The sequence below is a fragment of the Pleurodeles waltl genome, chromosome 11, assembly GCF_031143425.1.
Source record: "Pleurodeles waltl isolate 20211129_DDA chromosome 11, aPleWal1.hap1.20221129, whole genome shotgun sequence".
Classification (NCBI taxonomy): domain Eukaryota; kingdom Metazoa; phylum Chordata; class Amphibia; order Caudata; family Salamandridae; genus Pleurodeles; species Pleurodeles waltl.
This window is the reverse complement of record NC_090450.1, coordinates 74,424,722-74,446,788: the sequence shown is the minus strand read 5'-3', so window position 1 is coordinate 74,446,788 and position 22,067 is coordinate 74,424,722. Positions and strand designations below refer to the sequence as shown.

General features: G+C 46.3%; 1 protein-coding gene and 1 long non-coding RNA gene across 3 annotated transcripts in view; both read right to left on the bottom strand.

The window, feature by feature from the left end:
- Positions 1–22,067, bottom strand: part of LOC138265406 (uncharacterized) — a 335,861-nt gene that overhangs the window by 32,963 nt on the left and 280,831 nt on the right. For both annotated transcript variants that reach the window (XR_011199356.1, XR_011199357.1), the window contains exon 5: positions 16,852–16,992. This is a non-coding gene — a long non-coding RNA (uncharacterized lncRNA). The remainder of the gene's footprint in view (positions 1–16,851; positions 16,993–22,067) is intronic.
- SOX2 (SRY-box transcription factor 2) lies at positions 17,559–20,886 on the bottom strand. Its single transcript, XM_069213098.1, has one exon. It carries the CDS (start codon positions 19,560–19,562, stop codon positions 18,588–18,590), a length of 975 nt encoding a protein of 324 aa, XP_069069199.1. The 5' UTR covers positions 19,563–20,886; the 3' UTR covers positions 17,559–18,587.

Here is a 22,067-nt window from a genome sequence, read left to right as displayed (position 1 = left end):
TACAGCACTGGCTGTCTCATGTGCCCTCCGGGGTGGTCGGGATAGAGCACTGGCCATCTCATGTGCCCTCCGGGGTGGCCGAGGTACAGCACTGGCCGTCTCATGCGCCCTCCGGGGTGGTCGGGGTACAGCACTGGCCATCTCATGTGCCCTCCGGGGTGGCCGTGGTACAGCACTGGCCATCTCATGTACCCTCCGGAGTGGTCGGGGTACAGCACTGGCCATCTCATGTACCCTCTGGGGTGGTCGGGGTACAGCACTAGCCATCTCTTGTGCCCTCCGGGGTGGCCGAGGTACAGCACTGGCCATCTCATGTGCCCCCTGCGGGGTGGTCGGGGTACAGCACCGGCCATCTCATGTGCCCTCCGGGGTGGCCGGGGTACAGCACTAGCCATCTCATGTGCCCTCCGGGGTAGCCCAGGTACAGCACTGGCCATCTCATGTGCCCTCTGGGGTGACTGGGGTACAGCACTGGCCCTCTCATGTGCCCTCCGGGGTGGTCGGGGTACAGCACCGCCGGGTAGTGAGTCTGTCCGGGTGGCGGAGTTTACAGCCCGCACCTGCCGGCTGTTCAAGGAGGGACCGCGCTAATCTGCCCCCAAGGGAGCGGCTGTTGCCCTCGGACTGACACGCGTCATATATCCTGCCTCTCAGAGCTGCCATAAACACCCCCGTCCGCCCCGATCACGCCTAACCGGAGCACAAGGAGGTGTTGATGGCTTCTTCGACTCTGACAAAATGTTGGCGTGACCCCTGCTTTTTATGTCGCCTGTAGCATGTGCTGACACGAACAGCAGCAAATTAACACCTAGACTCGCAAACACAGCGCTATTAGTGCCACACTGCGATCCATCAAATTAACGCCCGTTTTTAAACAGGGGGAGATTCCCGAATGCCACACATTCCCAAAACTTAGTGGATGTCAGGGCAAAAAGGTCTCAGGCTGCTCAAACTTCAAATGTTTACTTCCAGGGCTATTCATTCGGGCCACTCAACAAACAGGCCGCCTCCAGGCGCTTGAGTGACAGTGTTATGGTTAGAGGACAGGATGAATGTTATGGACAGTGTAATAATAAGAGACTAAGTTGCACCTCTGGAATTCAGACCTGCTCCTGTAGATGAAGGCCAATGAATGTGCCCTCACAGACAATAATGGCCCGCTGCATCACATGGAGTTATTCTCAAAAGGAGCTATTTAAATCTGGGGTGCGCTGTGTACACTTAGTGCTCACGGAGGTGGGGGGGGGGGAGAGACTCGCGGAGAATAAACACATGCAGCTGGGGGAGTACTGCACAGCAGCTTGAAAATTCGTTTTTCATGTATTTAAATTGCACCAGGCACCTGCAGGGTCCCGTGCATTTACATATGAATGAATGTGAAACTAAAGGAATTGCCCGGAATCACACGAATTCTTGGTCGGGTGCGTAGCTGTGATTAGCGCCCATCTCCAGTGTGCAAGGCTAGGTGGGAGCTTGTGTACATGTGACTGAAGAGTCGGTACTGAGTTGGTTTCCGTTCTAGCTTGAGGGGAGGCACCCCTGGTGCTCGGGCACATCGTTTGCAAGCGTGCCCCTCCCCCAATGTAGTGACACACACAATCTAACCAATGGGCACAAGATTTGAAAACGTTTTCTACATAGTCCCTAATGTCCTATATAAATTGTAAAGAAATATGTCGCCTTGTGTTATGGGCACATCAATGGCCTATTCAGTGCTTGAAATAGAAAAATAGAATTCCTGAGAAGTGCCGGTACTCTCCAATTAAAAGTATTACGTTTTTCTTGAGAAGTGTATGTACTGTTCCTCTCAAAATAAAAAAGTGCCGGAACTCCATACCAGAGAGAGTACCGGCCCATTTAAAGCACTGGCGCCTATTGAGAAATACAATGGGGCATGTAGCACGTTTTTCATAATTTTTTTTAGAAACTCAAGAATATAAATCTAATGAAATGCTAAAACGCTCATGCCATGTGGATTGAAGGCGCTGTGTGTTAACTTTGTGCATGACAGTAAATGCCTCGATAATTATACAATAAGGGAGGGGGTGCTATGGGCTGGATTGCCAGCAATGGAGGCAAGACGCCTTTGTTCTGGCCAAAAGCTTCTCTACATACACTAACTGTGTGATCCTCGGCATTTGCTGCAAGTCCTTAAAAATGTATATGTTCTTAAAACAGTGTGCCTGATTTTTGTTCCCGAGACATGCATCGTGACGCGTTACAGCCATTGTACACGATTGTATCCCATGTTTGATAAAACATCTGACATTGGATAAACCGGGGCATACGAAGCCTGTGCACAATAACTATACCTGATAAAATACAGTAAATGTGACCCCCCCCAGTCAGGAGAGGGCATAGACGGAGATACCTGGGGCTATAGCAAGTGTTTGTGTGTGTGTGGGAGGGGGGGCTTGCGTGAGATAAATGTTTGACACAAACACTATGAACAAGAGTAAAAGAGGTTACACTTTTCTGGTTGATTTTTCTCCCAATGCCGATAAACTCGCAGAAGTGCATTTTAATCCTGTAACCTTTCTTGAGCAGGTTGGTGAGTGATTATGGGCCAGAGGTTTTTGTATACGCAGGTGTGTGGTTTGTGTGTATGTCTGTGCGTGCGTGCATGCACGTGCGTGCGCGTGGCAGGCTGTTCCCTCAGTTTCTTGTTCTTTGGCAGGTGGACACCTCAGCATCCTCTAAACTCGTTTCCTGTAAATACAGCAGAGCGGCGCAATGCTTTAGATCAGTGGGTCACCTACCTTTTATGCAGCAAGAGTGACTTCTGTTCAGTAGGAATCACCCCGAGCTACTAAGATTATTATTGTTGACTCCATCAGACAAGAACAAACTAGAGGCCAACATATGCAAGGTTAGCAGCAGTGACCACCTCGGAGCAGGGCTGCCAGCAGTAATGCAAAAAAGGCTTTGTATATCTGAGGAGTCTGCACATGGGTAATACATAGCAGCCCTAGCTGCAAGCCCAGTGAGACCAGAGCAATGTCATTAAGAATTAGTCTCCAATGTTGTATATTCATCAGTCAAATATTAGGCTTAAATATATTTTGAAAATGATGAGATCTCAAAATACACGCATTTTCACCTGGAAAACACACTTTTCTATTTTGACATACATACATTTTACTTGAACCAAACAATAGGCTCGCCTGCACACAGGAGAGCTACTCACGAGTAGCTGGGGAGCTACCAGCAGCTCAGGTGTCACCGGTTGGAGAAGGCTGCTGTAGATGTTTGCTTCTTTTTGGATATGTTCTGAATGGTTCTATTAAAAACATACGCCTCAGATCTCCCCAGCCCCTGGCGGCACCTGTGAAAAAGTCCACAGTGTGACCTCTCTGTGCTGAACCACGAGTAGAATGAGATAAGGCCCGCAGAGATGTTTGAAGGCGTAGGCCAAGTGGCCAATCATCTTTTGGGCCCACCCTAGATTTGAACATTCTATCTGTTTGGCCTCTATCTGTTCTCTCTGTTTCTCTTTTTACATCTCTCTGACTCTCTCTGCTTCTCTGCTCCCAATGAAATCGAAAGGCTTTTGCCGAAAAGTTCAGCCTAGAAGTAATTCACTATTGTTTGACATTCTGCTGACTTGCAATAGTGAGAAATGGGTAATAAATGCCAGAGTTGTTCTGAAGAGCCCGTCTCCCCCTCCAAAAAATATATATAAATACGTTGCCTCTCTTGAAATATGCTTTGCTGTTGTGAGTTTTACTATTGCGGCCAAGAACCAACGAAAGTCTATGGTACCGGCCCCTGAATTCTTAAGGCAGATTGAGTTTTATACTTGTGTTATTATTCAACTTCACCTAAAATGCACTTTAAGAGAATTAAACTGAGGTATATCTTATGGACAATAACTCTGTAAAACTATTGGTTTTAGGGATATTACACTGTGTATATCGGATTAAGGGGCTACACACCCAAAGGGCTTTTTCATTTAGTACGATTAGATCAAAGGTATTACTGGAAGCGACTTAAATGTTTTGCTATTTTGCATAGTTATCACTCAATTAGATGTAAAATGTGCTATGCACGAATAGAGCTGAAAAATATTTTTTATATTTTTTAATGTATAGACTTTGTCTCAAGGATGATTTTTCTGTTTACATTGGATCAAGAAGCAATACAAATACATTTCCTGTCTTTTTGTATACTCTTTCATACAGTCTGTTTTTAAACTTTTTAACTGCTTTTAGATTGTAGGACTATTTGCTATATATAGAATGATTAATGTTAATCCTTAAAATAGGGCTCAAGGCCTGACCCCTTCCTGGTGTTCTCACAGGACGGTCCTTCATCCTTAATCAATTGTTCAAAATATTAACTTTGACATTCCAGCCGCAGTCCCCTATGTGAGGGGCCCACTGGTTTGGTCTCAGTGTAGGTAAACACGTTGTGAGGCTGTGTTTGATTGGACAGTGCAGAGACTGCTCCACCACTTAAATTCCACTTTACTTTGTCTCTTAGTTCCCACAGCCATCTGAGGGAAGACACTGTTTCCAACTTGTGATCAAGAATCACTACCGTGTACAGTGCACTTGTGACTGTATGGAGTTCACCTATATGGCTAAAACAACTAGAAGAAAGTGTTTAATGATTTTAATAATGTACTGGATATTACAGAATCCTGCAATAAAACAGAAACTATACACATCAAATCCACAATAGCGATACGCAAGGACTACACATTTAAGAGAGTTGCCCAAACAATGAATTGTCCTCGAAAATGACTACAAAAGAATGTAGGATGCTTACAAAAGCACAAAAAGTCACGGGGATGACAAGACAAATATAAATAAACAAATTTTTTAGTGTGGTTTCCACAAGTCTTTCCCAATAAAAGTCAAAGTTGAGTGAAATTGATTTGAACACACTGCCATGCGGGGCTGGCTTGTTGTTGAGCCGCAGTCAGGCCTCCTCGCTTCACCACCCCCTCCTCCGCCCCCTCGCCCATCATCCCCCACCCCTCCTCTGCCCAGTGATGAAGAATGCTCGGCCTCGTCCCTAATCTCCTGCTGGCCAGCCCCAGAGTGCATCAAAGCTAACATTGTTTCACGCTTGGGGTGCGCTCCCGGGGCCCGGCAGAGGCGCAGCCTCGTTCCCAGCTCCTGTTGGCGAAAGTTTTCCAAGGCGCCTCTCCTAGGCCCCTGCTGTCCCTGGCGACGTGCACCGCCTCCCCAAATAATGGATGCCTGTTAACACAACCGAGGGGACTCGCGGGACGGGGGCACTGCAGTTATTTTTGGACGGGGCGGAGTCCCTGATGATAACTTGTCGGCCATGAAAACTACAGGCCACATTTCAAATCCCACCTTCGACATTTGACCAAAAAATAGAGTGATTTTACGCAAATCATGTTATATCATCGGCTTTATTTTTTAAATGAAACAGAAATATTTTTAAAAACTGCACACGTGCAACTCTGACTAAGACATCCAACTTCCATTTCGGTTTCCGTAATCCTGGCTCAGTCAAACTCCAGGCACCATATATTTTTATGTACATCACCCCAATTTCAATGTGATCCTTCTACAATATCATTCTTTTCTGTGAAGTGCTGGGTTGCTTCCGGGGACCTGTTCCAAGCTACATAATACAGCACAAAACCACATTATAAAAAATATTGTTAAAGTTCATGACTTGTAACAGTGTCACCTGAAACTGCTACAGACTCGCGCCAGCGCCTGATGCTGGGAGAGCCCAGGTAGGTGGACACCAAATGAATGTTAGTGGCAACTCAACACACCCATGGAATGAATGGAAGCAAACGTATCACACGAATGCAAAACTACAAGGCAACAAAAACAAAGGAGGCAGCATAAATGAATAAACATAAACCCGAGCCTGTTGTATGAAAATGACATTTGCATCGCCCCCGGGACGCTCGGAGCATGATTGTTTTACATTTAGAAGGGGTCGCACACTTGTTCGTTTGGTGTTTTTGACAGCTACACCCCAAATTGGAGTAGAAAACACATCCATAGAATTAATATATGAAAAAGATGACGTGCACATCTTCAGGCTGCCGGCACGTTTTAAAGCATTACCTTTAAATGAAGTTCAAAACAATCATAATCGATTGGCGGGTACGTGTAAAGTATCGCGAACTTTGATTCCATTACTTTTCCACTCAACTTACATTCTCCAAATTAAATTCTAAATGCGACCCCGGAGGATGAATAATATTCAGGTGACTGCCAGGTGGTCTGCACTCGTTGTGAAACTGTATTAGCGCGAAAAGCTATTCTTTGCAAGTCGCCATCCGAAATGCCCATAAGTATAGTCTTAACTTCGGACAACGGGGCAAACGTGGCGTGACACCGGGCAAACGTGGCGTGACACCGGGGCAAACGTGGCGTGACACCGGGGCAAACGCGGCGTGGCACCGGGGCAAACGCTTTGGAAAATAACCACAAAAACACTGTTCAAATTGTTTATAACTGGTCACTGCAGAATACGATATGAGCATTAAATACGGGTGCGCCAGTGTAGCCAATGTGAGTCAGAATATCGGAAACACAAACATTAAAAGTGTTAAACAAGGGAAAAATACAAATTAAAACAGGAACATCCGTAACCTGTGACGTGCGTAAAAAAATCTTCAAGAAATAGTAGAGGCAATCTGTATTGTGCACGTGGCCCTGTTCCTTCAATTAAAGCTGACCAATTCGAGTGTGGACTCCAGACAAGCCAAAGGGTGTGTGTGCGCGTCCCTGGGAGACCAAGTCCGTTGCTAGGATCTGCCGAGAAAAATCTCCAATGAGTCCTTAATGTGTCCGGCTGTCTGTGTGTGTCTGTGCACGTGTGTGCTTGTGTCCCTGTGTGTTAGTGTGTGTGTGTGCACGGGTGTGTTTGTGCCCGTGTGTGTGAATGTGTGTGTGGTTTGTGTACCTGAGTGTGTGTGAAGGTTAACGTGTGTGTGTTTGTGCACCTGACTGCGTTTGAAGGTCAGTGTGTGTGTGTGCGCACGCGTGTGCTTGTGTCCGTGTGGGTGAGTGCGTGTGTGTGTGCACGGGTGTGTTTGTGCCCTTGTGTGTGAATGTGTGCGTAGTTTGTGCACCTGAGTGTGTGTGAAGGTTAACGTGCGTGTGTGTTTGTGCACCTGACTGTGTATGAAGGTTAACGTGTGTGTGAGTGTATGCGCACGTGTGTGCTTGTGTCCGTGTGGGTGAGTGCGTGTGTGTGTGCACGGGTGTGTTTGTGCCCGTGTGTGTGAATGTGTGCGTGGTTTGTGCACCTGAGTGTGTGTGAAGGTTAATGTGTGTGCGTGTGTGTATGTGAACCTGACTGTATTTTAAGTTTAACGTGTGTGTGTGTGTAGGTGTGTTTGTGCACCTGAGTGTGTTTGCCTGTGTAGGTGTGTTTGTCACCTGAGTGTGTTTACCTGTTAACACGTGTGTGTGTGTGTGTGCCTGTGTGTCTGCGCCAGTGCACCTTTGTCCGCATGTGTCCACGGAGGGGGACAGAGTTTGCCACAAGGACAGTGCAGACATCTGCTGGAACCCCACATCTAAGCTGTTCATTGGCGGGAGCCGGCTCCCGAAACCTCCACAATTAGAGGTGCATTGTTCTTCCTCAACAACACTGCACATGAAGAATGGGCCCTCCCTGCCGGGGCCAGTCCGTCCAAGCGTTTGACGTTATTAAATAATAAAGCGCCTGTGATTCACATTGTTGTAGGGAAAAAGGGCCAATTACCCGCTGTTGTGTTGCCATAAAGAGCATATTAACTCGAATTAGTAATCAGACAATATGGATGCCTTAAAGTATAGTGGGACACCGTGAGCCTTATTGTAGCGGCTGCACTTTTAGACGTCAGCCACTGGCGAGGGGATGTGCAGGAACGCCACGACCACATGTGCCTTAGCAGGATCAATGGGAAACATAAAGTGGCATCCCCCCTCTCCCCCCCCCCCCCCCCGTGGACAAGCTTCTCTGCGCTCCAACGCGGTGTCCTAGGCGCTCGACCGCTCCCTCCGAAGCAGTCACTGGAAAGTTGCTTGGAAGCAGCAGTATCGCCGTGTGCCATCTGCCACTGCAGGCAAGGTGATATTTTGGGATACCCGGATGAGAGATGGGATGGGGGTTGGGTGGGGCAGGGAAGGTCAGTCGGTAGATAGGGGGGTCACAGAACGGGCCTATTGTTGGAGTTTCGGTTGAGAAGAACGACGTTCATCAAGCTGAACAAAAAATAATATTTCGAAAAGCATATCAGTTTCACTCCCAAACACTGCAAGGTGCCATGTGTCCTTATCTTAGGTGTACTTCTGCCACCTTATGTCGTGTTTATACACAGCAAGCGAGGGTCTGTCACTTGCCTTCCTAGACCCAGTCTGTGATTCAGGGTTGCCACATGTCCTGGCCCCAGTGAGTAAGTGAGCTGTGGGTAATGTGTTGTCTGTACTCTGAAGTTGAATTCAGAAGTCGGGGTGAGTCTTGGGATCTGCCATCTAAACCTGTTAGGGAGAAGTGTAACTTCAGATTGTCTCTAAAGGGTGTGTGGCAATGCAGATCACCTGGCCCCCCACTTCACCACGTCTGCTAAGGTGGAGCCCATCATTTGATCATTGACACAATATCCCTCACTTTACCCAGTGATTTGTGGTACATAGGTGCCTCATCCTCAAAATGCCTTTTAATTCTGAACGAATTCCCACAATTCACAGTGTTGTCACATTATAACTTGAAATTGGCAAACAGTAAGGAACAGGGCAGGGGCACACTCAGCTATACATTAAAGTCCTTTATTTTGCCATTATAGCGTGGATACCTGAAATGGTTCAATTATGTTTGGTGTTTTGCCCTATATACAATCTGGCAGGACATAAAACCTGGAAAATTGCACCGTGGAGAGGATTATTCAGAATGGGTTGGTCACAACACTTAATACAGATCTCTGAACTGAAAATGTGCCGTGACCTTGTCACGTGCACATTGAAGCTATCCATCCTGAGAGTAACTGTGAATAGCAACCACTGTCATCAGAAGTGTGGACTAAACTCCATTCATACCTAAATACAGCTCTTTCTCATTTCAAATTACTGTAACTAATTATGGTTAATGTTTGTTAAAATTCGTGAAATGTAAGTTTAAGAAAAATCATAGCATTTCTATATCTCTTTTCATATTTTTTAGAAGGAAGACATTTTAAAGAGCACAGAAAGCCATTATGCTGTTACGTTGTAGGCACCAAACATTAGGTGTGCATTGACATTGAAACAGATAGGAAGCCGATCAGGCCAAGTCACTGGTCCCTGGGTTGTGCACATTAATTACACAATAGGGTAGCAATAAAAGCCGGTGCAAGTTGGTCACTTGACAAAATGTCGCTCAAGTCCCAAATCCTAAGCTCCCCCACCTGTTTTTTAGCTCCTTCTCGTGGTCAAACGTGGCTTTCAATGTCTCTGTCAAAGAGAAATACAGCCCTGTACATCTCTCTTCTATGTTCATTGCCTTGCTATATCCCTGTTAAATAAGCAAGGTCCTGTGTATCTCTCTATTGTGTTCATTGCCTTACTATTTCCGTGTCAGAGGCACAGCCCTGTACATCTCTCTTCTATGTTCACTGCCTTACTGTGTCACTGTCAAACAAGCAGGATCCTGTGTATCTCTCTTCTGTGTTCATTGCCTTGCTATTTCTCTTTCAAACAGAAGCTCAGCCCCGTACATCTCTCTTCTATGTTCATTGCCTTTCTATGTCACTGTCAAACAAGCAAAATCGTGCATATCCCTCTTCTGTATTCATTGCCTTTCTATTTCCCTGTCAAGATGCAGCACCGCCCTGTACACCTCTCTTTAGTGTCCACTGCCATTGAGTTGTGTGTTCAACAACCTGAGCAGTCATTGCCTTGATATTTCCCTATCAAACAGAAGCACAGCCTTCTACATCTCTATTTTATCTTCACCACCTCACTATGTCCCTTTCAAATAAGCAGGGTCCTGTATATCTCTCCACTGTGTTCATTGCCTTGCTGGTTCCCTGTCAGACACAAGCACAGCCCTGCACATCTCTCTTCTATGTCCATTGCCATTGAGTTGTGTGTTCAACACCCTGAGCAGACATTCAGCAGCCAGACAGAATTAGTTGAGCTTGGTTTGCTCGTGTAGCTCCGTCATACAGCTTGGCTTTCTTCCCACAGTGTGTGATATTTATCTGGCTCTCAGAGAGCAGCGGGGGCTGGTGCCATTTATAACCAGGGTGAAAAGTTTTCCGGTTACATGGCTTTTCATAAGCAAACATGGAGCCATTTTCCTCAGTGCAACGCATCAGCAGCTGTACCCAAAAGGACTTAATCTGCCTCTTGCAGCAGCAGCGAAGGAGCGATACTGAGACGCCTGCAAAGAAGGGCAGAGAGCAGCTAGGAAACGGGCGCAGCACTGAAATGTATCTGCTGGTGCCACGGAAATGGCCCTGGCTCACATTAGTAGTAAAGCGGGTGCAATGTCTCGCTGACACGCCTTGTTCTGCTCGTGCCTTGTCCCATCTTGCCCTGTGGCAAGTGCTCTGTCGCACTGCATAGGGTTTGACATTCGCACCTGAGAAGTAAAATAAATCAAAAACAAGGAATTCCTGAGCACAATTGTACATGGAGTCAAAGGAAGGGTCACATGTTGTAGGAATCATCATAACCTGTTTCTACATAGCGCTTCGGGGAACAGTTCTGCCACTTCTGAACCTGCAATTACAGGTGGAACTACTGCCCAGTTTACCGACCTCGAAGGATAAGTGGTGTTCGACCCTGGTGTCTTCAGATCATTGCATGGCATGTCTCAGTGGCGAGCGTTCAATGCATGCAGCCAGCCACCATGATCATTGGGGATCTTAGTGCAGAACCCCCTGTTTCCTGCATGCTGCATTGCGCAGCACACAGGCTAACCTGCTGCAGCTATAAGTTGTGCTGTCTCGGCCCAGGGCAGGGAGCATTCACAATGAGCTGCACAGGTGTTTGCAAGGGTGCACATAAGCACCACGGCTGTGCTGCCGAGTTGTGGTGTCAGGCTGTGGAAACAAGTCTGGGAGGGTATGCGTACCACCAGTGCTTAATTTGTGCTGGTTCTTTACTGCGCGCAAAAGACACATATGAGAAAGATGGAGGAAGAGAAAAACGAAAAAGTGTCACAATGAGAGAAAGCTGCAGGAGTGAGCTGAAGCAGCAGGGAGTGTCTGTAAAAGGATTGAAGTGGCCCGAGATGGCTTCAGAATTACACATTTAATTGCAGCAGCCGCATCTTTAAGAGGAGGGCTATGAGCACCGGCACGTTTTTATTCACAAATTAAGCACTGGGTACCACGCTGCCTGCATTGTGCGGCCTATTGTAGCCAATGGGTTTTTGGCAGTAAGCAGAATCAGTGGGGTAACACAGGATGGTGCTCCCCGTAGACTTTTGAGGGTCCACCGAGTATAGATAACTCACAGATATATTTAGGCCTTAGGTTCAGTGGGGTCCCCTGCAGATCCCTGTGTAACGCACCAATGCCAGACCGAAATTTACTTTTCACTGCCCATGTCCGAGGGCATCTTTAAATCCCCCTGAATTCTTTAGTTCTGTGTCTAGTGTTTCTTAGGATATTTTCCGAAAACAAAAATGGGGGGAAAAGCGATATATTATAAAATGACCAAAATTGCGTGTCTATATGTTTGAAGTTGGAATACAGAAAAAAAGGATGTTGCGCTTACCGGCCCCATCGGAACACGTCAACATTGAAGATTTAACCCGTTTTCAACACTGATTACAAACGTTTTTTGGTGAAGCCACGGAGGAGGTTGGCATTTAAAACATAACAGCTTATTAGCCCTGCCTTGAGGCCATTAGCTGCTTTTGCTGTGATACTGGGCATTTCTCAATGCCTTCACGGGACGTTTTATTCCACACGTAAAATAACAGCAAAAACATGAACTAAAGGTGGCGCGCAAACGCGCACAGAGACACCGAAGGACGCCATTAGCAACTACGCAAAATGGCCCCTGGCACCTGTATCCGGCAGCCTCATGGTTTCCAAATATTTACGGTGAAAAAAAGAGCCACCCATGGGTCTTCCAAGCGCAGAGCAGACCCCGGGATGCTGCAACGTCCTGCGGGATGGACAGCTCCGCCTTTACGGTGGTGCTTGTGAGTGCCCCCGATACAGTCAGCTGCCGAAGGGCGTTATACCTTCAACTCAGCAAAACTATGCCCACCAGCATTTAGTCTCAACAGATTTTTTTTTTTTTTAGTTCAACTCGTTAAATTCGCCCGTTTTGCAGCACAGAACTGCTCACACAATTGCATGAAAACCTTCATTTTTGGGGACAACAAAATTGGGTTTTGTCGACATTTTCTTTTCGAAACAGACTTCTGCGGTCCGGTTACAGCTCTCCCGATTTCCTATGAAATGAGATTGCTTATAAGCTTAAAGGAGTGATTCCCAGGCAGAATCTCATTAAACGCAGCAGAGATGACGTCACCGGGATATTACCATATTGTGAGAGGATGCTGCTAGTCTGGTTGACGATGATAAGGCGCTCTAGGGGAATTGGATGATTGTTTTTAATACAGTAATTATTTATCTGTCTTGTGCAATTTTCCGGTTTCCGACAGCTTATAAAAACTCTTTTTTATTATAAAAAAAATACACAAACACGTTTTGTTTTCTTTTTTGGAGAAGTGGGCCACGGGAGGCAACATATTTACTTTGCAAATATGTGCGTACTTATTAGGGGTTTCTGTTAACTTTAGAGAGTGTATGTTATCAGAATATTACTCTGGGCACAACCAGTGCCCTGTTGGGGTGGGCATAGTGCAGTAGGAACAGCGTGATTATAAGAGCAGACCCAGGGACACATACACCCTTAAACAGACACAAGCAGATATTGTACCGAAAGCGCGATAAGAAAAAACATCTCCCCAAAACCGACAGACCAATATCATCTTGATTAATAGACACAATTTCAGCTAAAAGGATGGCGCGTGAATTGTTTGAAAATATATAGTTAGTACAGTGCACCAATATACTTTGTCCAGGGAAAAAAGTTTCAAACCCATGTTTGTTCATCTAAAAAAAAAAAATAAAAAAAAAAAAAATGAGGAGATGATGCTGAGTGAAAGGGCTTTAGAACTTTGAGGCCTTGGACCAGAATCCTATAAACTTTTAGATACTTTAAAGGACACGTTTTTGTGAGAATGAAGTCGGCATCAATAAAGACTCGCCTTTTTGAGGCATCTGTCGTTAAAAAAGCTAAACATCTGTAGTGCGCGATTCTTTTTTTCAACTTCAGAAGACTCTCAATAGCCTCTGAACGGGAATGAATTGTAAGTTTAAAAGCTCAGATTTTAAATGAACCTTTAAACGAGCAGGGAGAACATTACCTATTCCGTGCACACCTCTCCCAGAAGCCTCATTTAACAGTCATCGAATAAATGTGCAACAAATCTAGAACGAGGTGATATCAAACTCAAAAAATCTATACTATTGTTTGCCGCATAAATGAATACATTATTCAAAGCTACTGAGCCGGCCCTACTTCTGATTTTCGGGGAACTAGAGCAAGAAGCCTATAGGTTTCCAAAATGAGCCTGCGTGGCAGGTTCTAGCCCGCCACGCCCACTCTGTTTATGTTTCTGACACACACATCCCAGAGCACCAGTTTAGAAAAAGTCGGAATATTAAATCTGGGCTCTAAAACAATTGTTTACTAGAGTATCTCTTGCGTATCTCCATCTTTCTGGCCTGATGACCAGAAATGTAATCAACATGGCGGTTTCACTGCACGCATTTGTAGTTGGCCCTGGAGTCGTGGGAACTGTCGGACCTTGGGCCACGGGCATGTGACGTCACCAGAAAATAATCCTGTAGGGACAGCATCTACCAGGGTCTGCCCAAATACCACACACACACACACACACTAATGGTTCATTATTGCTTTCACCTCTGAGAAAACTGAACTATATCACTAATATTTATGCCAAAGTCGAAAACATCACTTAATACACATCAAATATCCGCCACTTTAAACTACCTCGGACAGACACTCCCGGGGAAACAGAACTATCTTTTTAAATCAGGATTACCCAACGTATCCACATATATGAAGTCTACTGCAGGCATCTGTCAATACTCCCCCAAGAATACAGCATATGAACAGCGTTTAGGTTTAAATAGACCTTGATTTAGGCCAACACAAAACCACAGGCCCGCCAACTCTATTCAAGGCGCGGGAGCTCAGTATTACAACATCTTTTCTAAAACTGATTGGTTGACAGCTAAATTAGACAACACCTGAAAGGTGCCAGGTAATCGATGTATTACAACTTAAATCCCTGCTAATATTGCGCAAAAGTTATTTGTTGAGTATTGAAGTTTTCATGCTTAGCCTAAAAAATATATATGAAATGACTTGAACTCTGTTCATTCAGAACTGTAGAAAGCTGCTTTAGTTGTCACATCACTGCAGGTATATTTATTTTTGCAAGTGGTAATGGCGATTTTATTGCACATCTTAATTACTTCCCCCGCCTAAGTTGAAAAGGAGGATCCCGGGGCCGGATTCTTTCTAGAACCTCGGTTCATTAGTTTTTTTTTTTTTTTTTTCAAAATTGAACTCCAGGGAATAAATCCCTCTCTTTAATTACGATTCTTTGTACCTTGCCTGCATCTCAAAACGCTGCTTTTAAAAGTGAACCACTATGCAAAGCGGCTCCCTTAAAATGCAGAAAAAAGCAATGGTCTTTCAGTAACCAACTTCAGGCAAAGGAAAGACCCTTGAAATTTAAATCTGCATCTAAGGCGATGCTAAATAGGCCATCGACCCGTATTCAGATTCACAACTCCCAGGACTTAGGAAAGAACTGTCAGCCATTGATAAACAAGGCGAGCCAAAACAAGAGGCGAGGTGGGTGCTCCTCCACGGATGGCCCTGAATGGGACAGTGAGACTCTATGTACCTTCAAGGGGCGGCACGCCTTCTGCCCCTGGGCAATGACTAGGTATTCCTGTGTGAGGAAACAGTCATCGCACAGACTGCCAATTTAGCGCCCACATTGCAGCGCCCAGAAGATTAATGATGTGGACTGTCAGTGTTGCGTTCTGTGCTCTATCTGTATCATCGGACTGGTGCCTAAAGTCACTCGCTTTGCCTGAATCCTAAGGCAACATGGAAGAATCCAGTGCGCGTGTGTAAAGGCAAGACATGCCTACATGAACGAACACACACGCACTACGTTATATGCATATCTTTTTTCATTAATTATTACACATGCACCATTTAAAACACAACCAAATGTACGTCTACCTAAAATTACGTGACACAAATAAAAGGGAAATTATCTTTAGCACAAAAGACAATCGTTTGAGAACGCGTTTCCCGTTCTACCCTTTTTAGTCCCAATATCACGTGTGCCACAGCAGCAGGGATCCCATTTCTGCACACCGTGTACGGGCCGAACCAGTAAACACTTCGTGTACCTCAAGTACCACGTGTGGAGCCGATATCTAGAGAAGAGCCGGGAGATGAGGCTCCGTGTACGTGGATCCCCTGCCCACAAGTGTCCCAGGCCGCCGGCTCCACGGTTATCACCGCTCCGCTGTGGCGCGGTCACACCACCGAGGAAAGGGCCGCAGGTGCAGGGCTCAGCCCCCCTCCCTGTCCCCATCACATCGCAGCCGCCGAGACAAGCGGGACTACTAGCAGAATAAATAATTCATTGAACCGTTGCTCTTTGACCTCCTGAAAGTCCAGTAGGGACGCGTTTGTAGTAATAATACCCCTTGTCAAATATTCATTTAGCGGTTAATGTGAGCCCTTTCCCCCCGGGACGGGCTGTAATAGCAGCTTCTCAAACCTTGGCAGAGCACCGCGCTAATCTACCTCTTGGCTGCCGCCGCCACATTGTAACACCCGCCTGAAAACGGCGAAATCAGGGCCGTGTCCCTGGGATGATGTGAGCCCAGGGCCAGACAGTGCCGCCCGCCCCTCGGGAGAGAACTGCCCGCAGGCCCAGGAAATACAGAGAATGGAGGCTCCGCACCCCTGGAAGTGCTGTAAATATGATTTCATGAACGAAATAGCTCAGAAAGTGCCATCATGAAAACAATACTAGGTCACTGGGAAAGTACTTACATTTAAACATAGTCGCACGCATCAGTCACTCAACAGTAAACCCGGCAATTCGAATATCCGATTGTACTGTCCGCTCTCATGTGCTCGTGGTTCAAATTCATAACATGCATCAGGCATCCAAATAATGCAAACATTGTTTTTAGTTAAGTTAGGAAAACTCGGTATCTGCGCCTCGGACATTAAGGCTTTTTTCATTGGACAGGTGGAACTGTGCCCATTGCCATAACAAACACAAATACACATCTGCCCGGTGTATTTTTAAAGGTAGGTTTCCTCTGATTACAAATTAAAATATTTCAAGGGTTAAAAATTGGAAAAATCTACCCATACCACCCAGAACCCACTAAGAGATACTTTCCAATACAATGATCAGCGTGTATGGAAATTGTCTTCCTACTCAAAGCCTTTAACACAAATCACATCCTTTCTGTGCAACTCAAACCGCTGTCAAATTTGGAGCGTAAACAGCAGAAAAATCCAAAGCATTGGCCAGGATTTTTAGTTATCTGATTTAATTATAAAGCGGGGTAACAGGGAAGTTGCTCATATGTTTGTTCTTAAAGAAAAGTAGTAACATTCCCACCGCCTGGATTTAAAAATACACACAAGTCCATATAGCATAACTTTTAAGAAACAGTGCGCATGCTCGAGTAGACAATGTATTTACAGGGTATTTAAGAGATCATACCACCATAAAGTATTGTCATGTGCCATTAGATTGTACATAGTAAAATTCTACCTCTTGATTTGAAGGCGAGGTCTTCTGCAAAGTATTTTCAGGCAAGTCTTCTCTTGGTGTTTTGCCTTCTTGACAGATTTTATCCAAATTCGTCCTCTAGCTTTATCCGAATTCCTCCTCTAGCCCGACCTCAGCTGGCCTCTTAGATATAAGATTTAAAACACAAGGGATATTATGAAGAGTGAAGATCGCACTGTAGGTCTCAATTTTATATCAGTAAGCACAATCAGACATTGGTTTTCTCCCCAAACAACCAAACCCACCTGACCGACACAAACACCAACTGAGCAACAGCTCACATGTGATTGTAAGGCCCTTATAACGATTTACATTCTCTAACATCGGACTGTCTACGCCCACCTTACAAAAAAGAACATTGACAACCTTTACCTGTCCTCCGTGCTCCGCAATAAATCATTCAAAGGAAGTCACTCACCTCCTGTGCGCTAGCAACAGTTGGAACACACCTGACACCGCTGGACCTGCCAATGTTTGTGTCCACATAATGGAAACTTGCTGTACTGGTCATGATCCCTAATCTAGCGCACTCCAAAATAGCTAAATATGAGTGGAAGAATTATGTGGAATATTAGTTGACATTTTGAACTGTTTTACAACCGTGCGATCACTCCGAGGTTAACGGAAACTATTTGCACAGGGAAAGATGAATATAAATGCAAGAATTGATTCAAGACTCACGAATAGTGTTACGGTCCATATTTCAAAAATTTATTTATCTCAAACTGTGCATAATGGAGTAAAAACGTAAGTTGAAAATGTACCTGTTATAAGGATGTTATTAGTTCAAATATATACATGGACTGCCGGCAAACTGATGCAAAAACAGAAAGCCGAAACCTTTAGAGTACAACTACGAAAAAATGAGGAAGAAACTTAAAATATCATCACAATAATTTTACAGAAATATTACAAACCATAAGAAAATATTTCAAACACAGTAGTTTCATGTTGCTTTTGTTTACGGGAAATGATGAAGGAAGGCGATGCCATTATAAATTATGAGATTGGAAATGTGCACGGTCAGGTGTTTCGCTGCATAAAAAAGTGGCAAAGCACATGATCCACAAATTGACTTTCGCCATTAATTTAGAAACAGCTTTGTTTTTTTCTAGTTATTACTCTAATTGTCCTCTGCCCACCAAAAAAAACAATTTCTAAACAGTTTAAATGTCCCACCTCTTGAACATTTGTGTTTGACAGCTGACTCTGATTCCAGCTGAATTCTAAAAAATATAAACACAAATGACTGGCAAAATCATGAGCTTGTAAAAACAAATCGAACATTCTTCCTGATTGCCACGTTTTTGAAAACTTGATAAATACTGTACAAAAAATGTATTCGCAAATATATATAAAAAAACATGTTTCATTTCGCCCCACTCCCCAGCTCTGAAGGTGTTAGAGTTAAGAATGTCGGTGAAAACCTTTCAGAAGTAGCAGGCAAATATTAAAACATGTTCATCTATGTTTCTCTGTGTCTTTTTAAAGTTTGTCTAGCCCTAAGAGCTCATCGGGGTTAAAGATGGGGCAGAACCTCCATTTGGAAGTTGGCGAAACTTTCAGAAAAGTTCTGCTACCGGTCAGATAAGTTCTGTACATTGTTTTTTTTTTATTACGTATTTTTTTTTCACTCTCCTCCCAGAAAGATCTGTTTTTCCTCTGTACAAAAATAGTCCAAAATAGAGGGCGGGGAGTGCCGGGGTCCGTGCTCATTGTCACATGTGCGAGAGGGGCAGCGTGCCGTTTATGGAGGAGGGCACGGGCGCGCTCTGGTAGTGCTGGGACATGTGCAGTCTGCTCTGCGCGGCCGCCGCCGCCTGCTCCTGGACGTCGGCCCCGGGCAGGTACATGCTGATCATGTCCCTCAGGTCCCCGGCCTGGTGGCAGCCCGGCCGGGAGTGCGACGACGACGAGGTGACCACGGGCGGGCTGGACGAGCTGGACTCGGACTTGACCACCGAGCCCATGGAGCCCAGGGACATGCCGCCCCCGCCGCCGCCGCCCTGCTGCGAGTAGGACATGTAGGAGCCGTTCATGTATCCCTGCGCGGCGGCGGCGGCCGCGGCGGCGGAGGGATTCATGGAGTTGTACGGCAGCGCGCTGACGTCGTAGCGGTGCATGGGCTGCATCTGCGCGGCCGCGCTCAGCCCCGGGTGCTGCGCGTAGCTCAGCTGCTCCTGCATCATGCCGTAGCCGCCGTTGGCCCAGCCGTTCATGTGCGCCGCGTAGCTGTCCATGCGCTGGCTGGAGTTCATGCCGCCGCCCACGCCTCCCCCGGAGCCCATGCCGTTGCCTCCGGGCGGCCCGAGCAGCCCACCGGGCAGCGTGTACTTGTCTTTCTTCATCAGAGTCTTGGTCTTGCGCCGCGGCCGGTACTTGTAATCCGGGTGCTCCTTCATGTGCAGCGCTCGCAGGCGCTTGGCCTCGTCGATGAAGGGCCGCTTCTCGGACTCGGAGAGCAGCTTCCACTCAGCGCCCAGCCGCTTGCTGATCTCCGAGTTGTGCATCTTGGGGTTCTCCTGCGCCATCTTCCGCCTCTGCCCGCGGGACCAGACCATGAAGGCGTTCATGGGCCGCTTGACCCGGTCCGGGCTGTTTTTGTTCCCGCCTCCGCCGTTGTTGGAGGCCGGGTTGACCGTGGTCTGCTGAGGGGCAGGCGGCTTCAGCTCGGTCTCCATCATGCTGTACATGGCGCGCGCCGGCGCTCTCGAACCTTGGGCCGGGCGCGCGAGAGCCGGGTGTGCAACGGCCGCTGAGGCGACGGTTGGAGCTTCTCGCGCGCCCAGAGCCGCTGCTCCCCTCAGACGGCGGCGCTCACCTTCCTGTCAGGTCGCTATTCGGGACGCTCCCGCACTTTTTCTCCGCTCCGGCACAGTCACACTTGTGTCTCTTCGCTCTTCCCCCAGTGCTCTGACTTTTATTCACTCCTACTGTCTTTTTTTTAATGAGAAAATGTTTTTCCGGCAGCACTGGAACTTCTCTCAACTTGTTCCGTTAGACGACTTTCTTCGTCACAGTTTGTTTCACTTCAGGGTTTTTTCAAAGTCCCCCGGGTGCTTGTTCGCCCCTTCTTGCAGAGCCTTTTCAGACGCAGACCTGCCTTCTCTCTTTCTGCTCGAGACTTCGGGCTCGCCTCCGTTGTAACTTACTTTTCTTCCTGAGCTTCAGTCGCACAACAAGCGTTCACTGGCGTCCGAAGAGGACCTTGTGTTTTCGAGATGAACGCTGCACTTTTGTTTTCGGATAGTCCATTGGTGATGTCGTTTTTGTCATCGTTTTCGCACCATCCTCTCGCTTTCAAAGTCAATAAAAAAGGAGTCAGTACTTTCTCTCTCTGTCGCCGGCTTCAACGGTGCCTGTGTCCGCGCGCCTGTCTCTTCTTTTGACAACTCCCGGAGACTTTTTTTGAAACAAGTTAATAGACAAACCGTCCACCATGTGATGATAGTGTAAGGGGAGGGAAGGCCTGTCAGAGCGAATAAATGCGTTTCAGGCGGACCAATCAGACCGCGTCAGCCCCGGCAACCCCCGAGCAGCCATTTAAGCACGCGCGGGGTTTTGCATGAAAAGGGGCGTGAATGGCTGCGAGAGGGCAGGCGCGGGGCGGGGTTAATGGAGACTGCACCTGCGACCAATAGGGAGGCGGTGTCTGGGTTTGCAGCAACAGGTCCGTACCCGCCAGTTGTAGGAAGTGTGGACACCGCTGCCTGGGTACATGTGCACAGCCTGAGAGGGGTGAGATCTTCGGTGAGAGAAGGAGGCCGCTGTGGGTGCCCAGTTATCACGCAGTGTCACACTAACCCACTGAATTCCTCCTAAAGCGGGACGTCTAGGATGTGCCAACCAAATCAGGAAATACATTCCCCACCACAATGTGAAGCTCGATTGCTTTTGTGCATATCATCCTGACGCGCATTGATGTACCTAGAGTGTGACACCGGTAAAACATCCTTTCGTTTTAATAATGAACATGTACTATCTATTTCCCGAATAATAAATACGTTTCTCCAAGTACTTTTAAAAGACAATAAAAAAATGTGTTTATTTTGTTCTGTTATTATGAACAAGCTTCCAATCTTGGGTCTTTCGTTATTTCATGAATTCATATTCACACAGTGTTCGAAGTAGCAGACGTTTATCAGGTCACTTGGGAACATGCCAGAAAGTTGGACAAAAGTTGTTGATACATGTAGAGAAACACATGACGCCGTATAAACATGGTTAGTCTTCAGTCACGAATACAGTGGGAACCTTTGGTGTTGTGGTAAAGTTGCTGCTACAGACGCACAGAGTCCCTTGCACTTTGTGCCGAATGCTGATGTTTTAATGAATGCTCGTGTTTCTCCCCCTTCTTCCCACAAAATAATCGCCCTTTCACACAAAAGAGAATGCGAGCAGTGGCCCGGGGTTTGCAGGTGTTTGCTGGCTTCCTTGGCAGTCTCCTTAGATGCCAGTCCAACCCCCTCCTCCTCCTTCTCCCCCTTCATCATGCCCAGAGTCCTTCTATTCAAACGGAAAAAGCTCCCCTAGCAACGGAATGGCGCTTAAATCCTCAATAAGGGTTAGTGTGTCAGATGGGAGGGGGAAAGCGGACGGCATAAAGAAGGGGGTTATATCTCCACAAATTACATAATATTTTAAGTAGCCAATAATTGCATTTTACAGTGTGGGGCACTAGTGTCCATACACCACTTAAAATATAACACTGTCCTCCAGAACCAGACATTTTTTGCTCTTTTGTACTTGTTTTTTCAAGATTTTTTTTAAAATTATCTTTTAATCATCACTGGCTACATCTCTTGGGTAATAACATAAGCAGTTTATGCGTTTCATTTTATTTTATCGGAAAATGTTTAGATTCAAAATCTATTATCATGCACACTGATAAATTAAATAAAAATCATTGCTGCCTGCATCGTGAGAAAACGGCTTTGGGGAACCGCCAGGGGGAATGGAGGGGTGGGTGTTTGTATTGGGGCGGGGGTGGTGAACGCAAGAGTGTAATTTTAGACTGTCTCATTGTGAGAATGTTAAGATCTCAATACAAGCAGCGTCAATACCAAGAGAAATGGTCGCATGTCCGTTACAAATAGATAGTTTTGTTTCTCTTGTTGTCGGTACATGATGCTTAACAAAGGCTCGGCTAAGTTTACTTCTAGTCTTATTGGGATCTTTGAGGCTAAAATTCACTTGAC

Bases quoted from the DNA above. Each gene is read 5' to 3' on its own strand.
- SOX2 (XM_069213098.1), bottom strand. From the start codon at position 19,562: ATGTACAGCATGATGGAGACCGAGCTGAAGCCGCCTGCCCCTCAGCAG.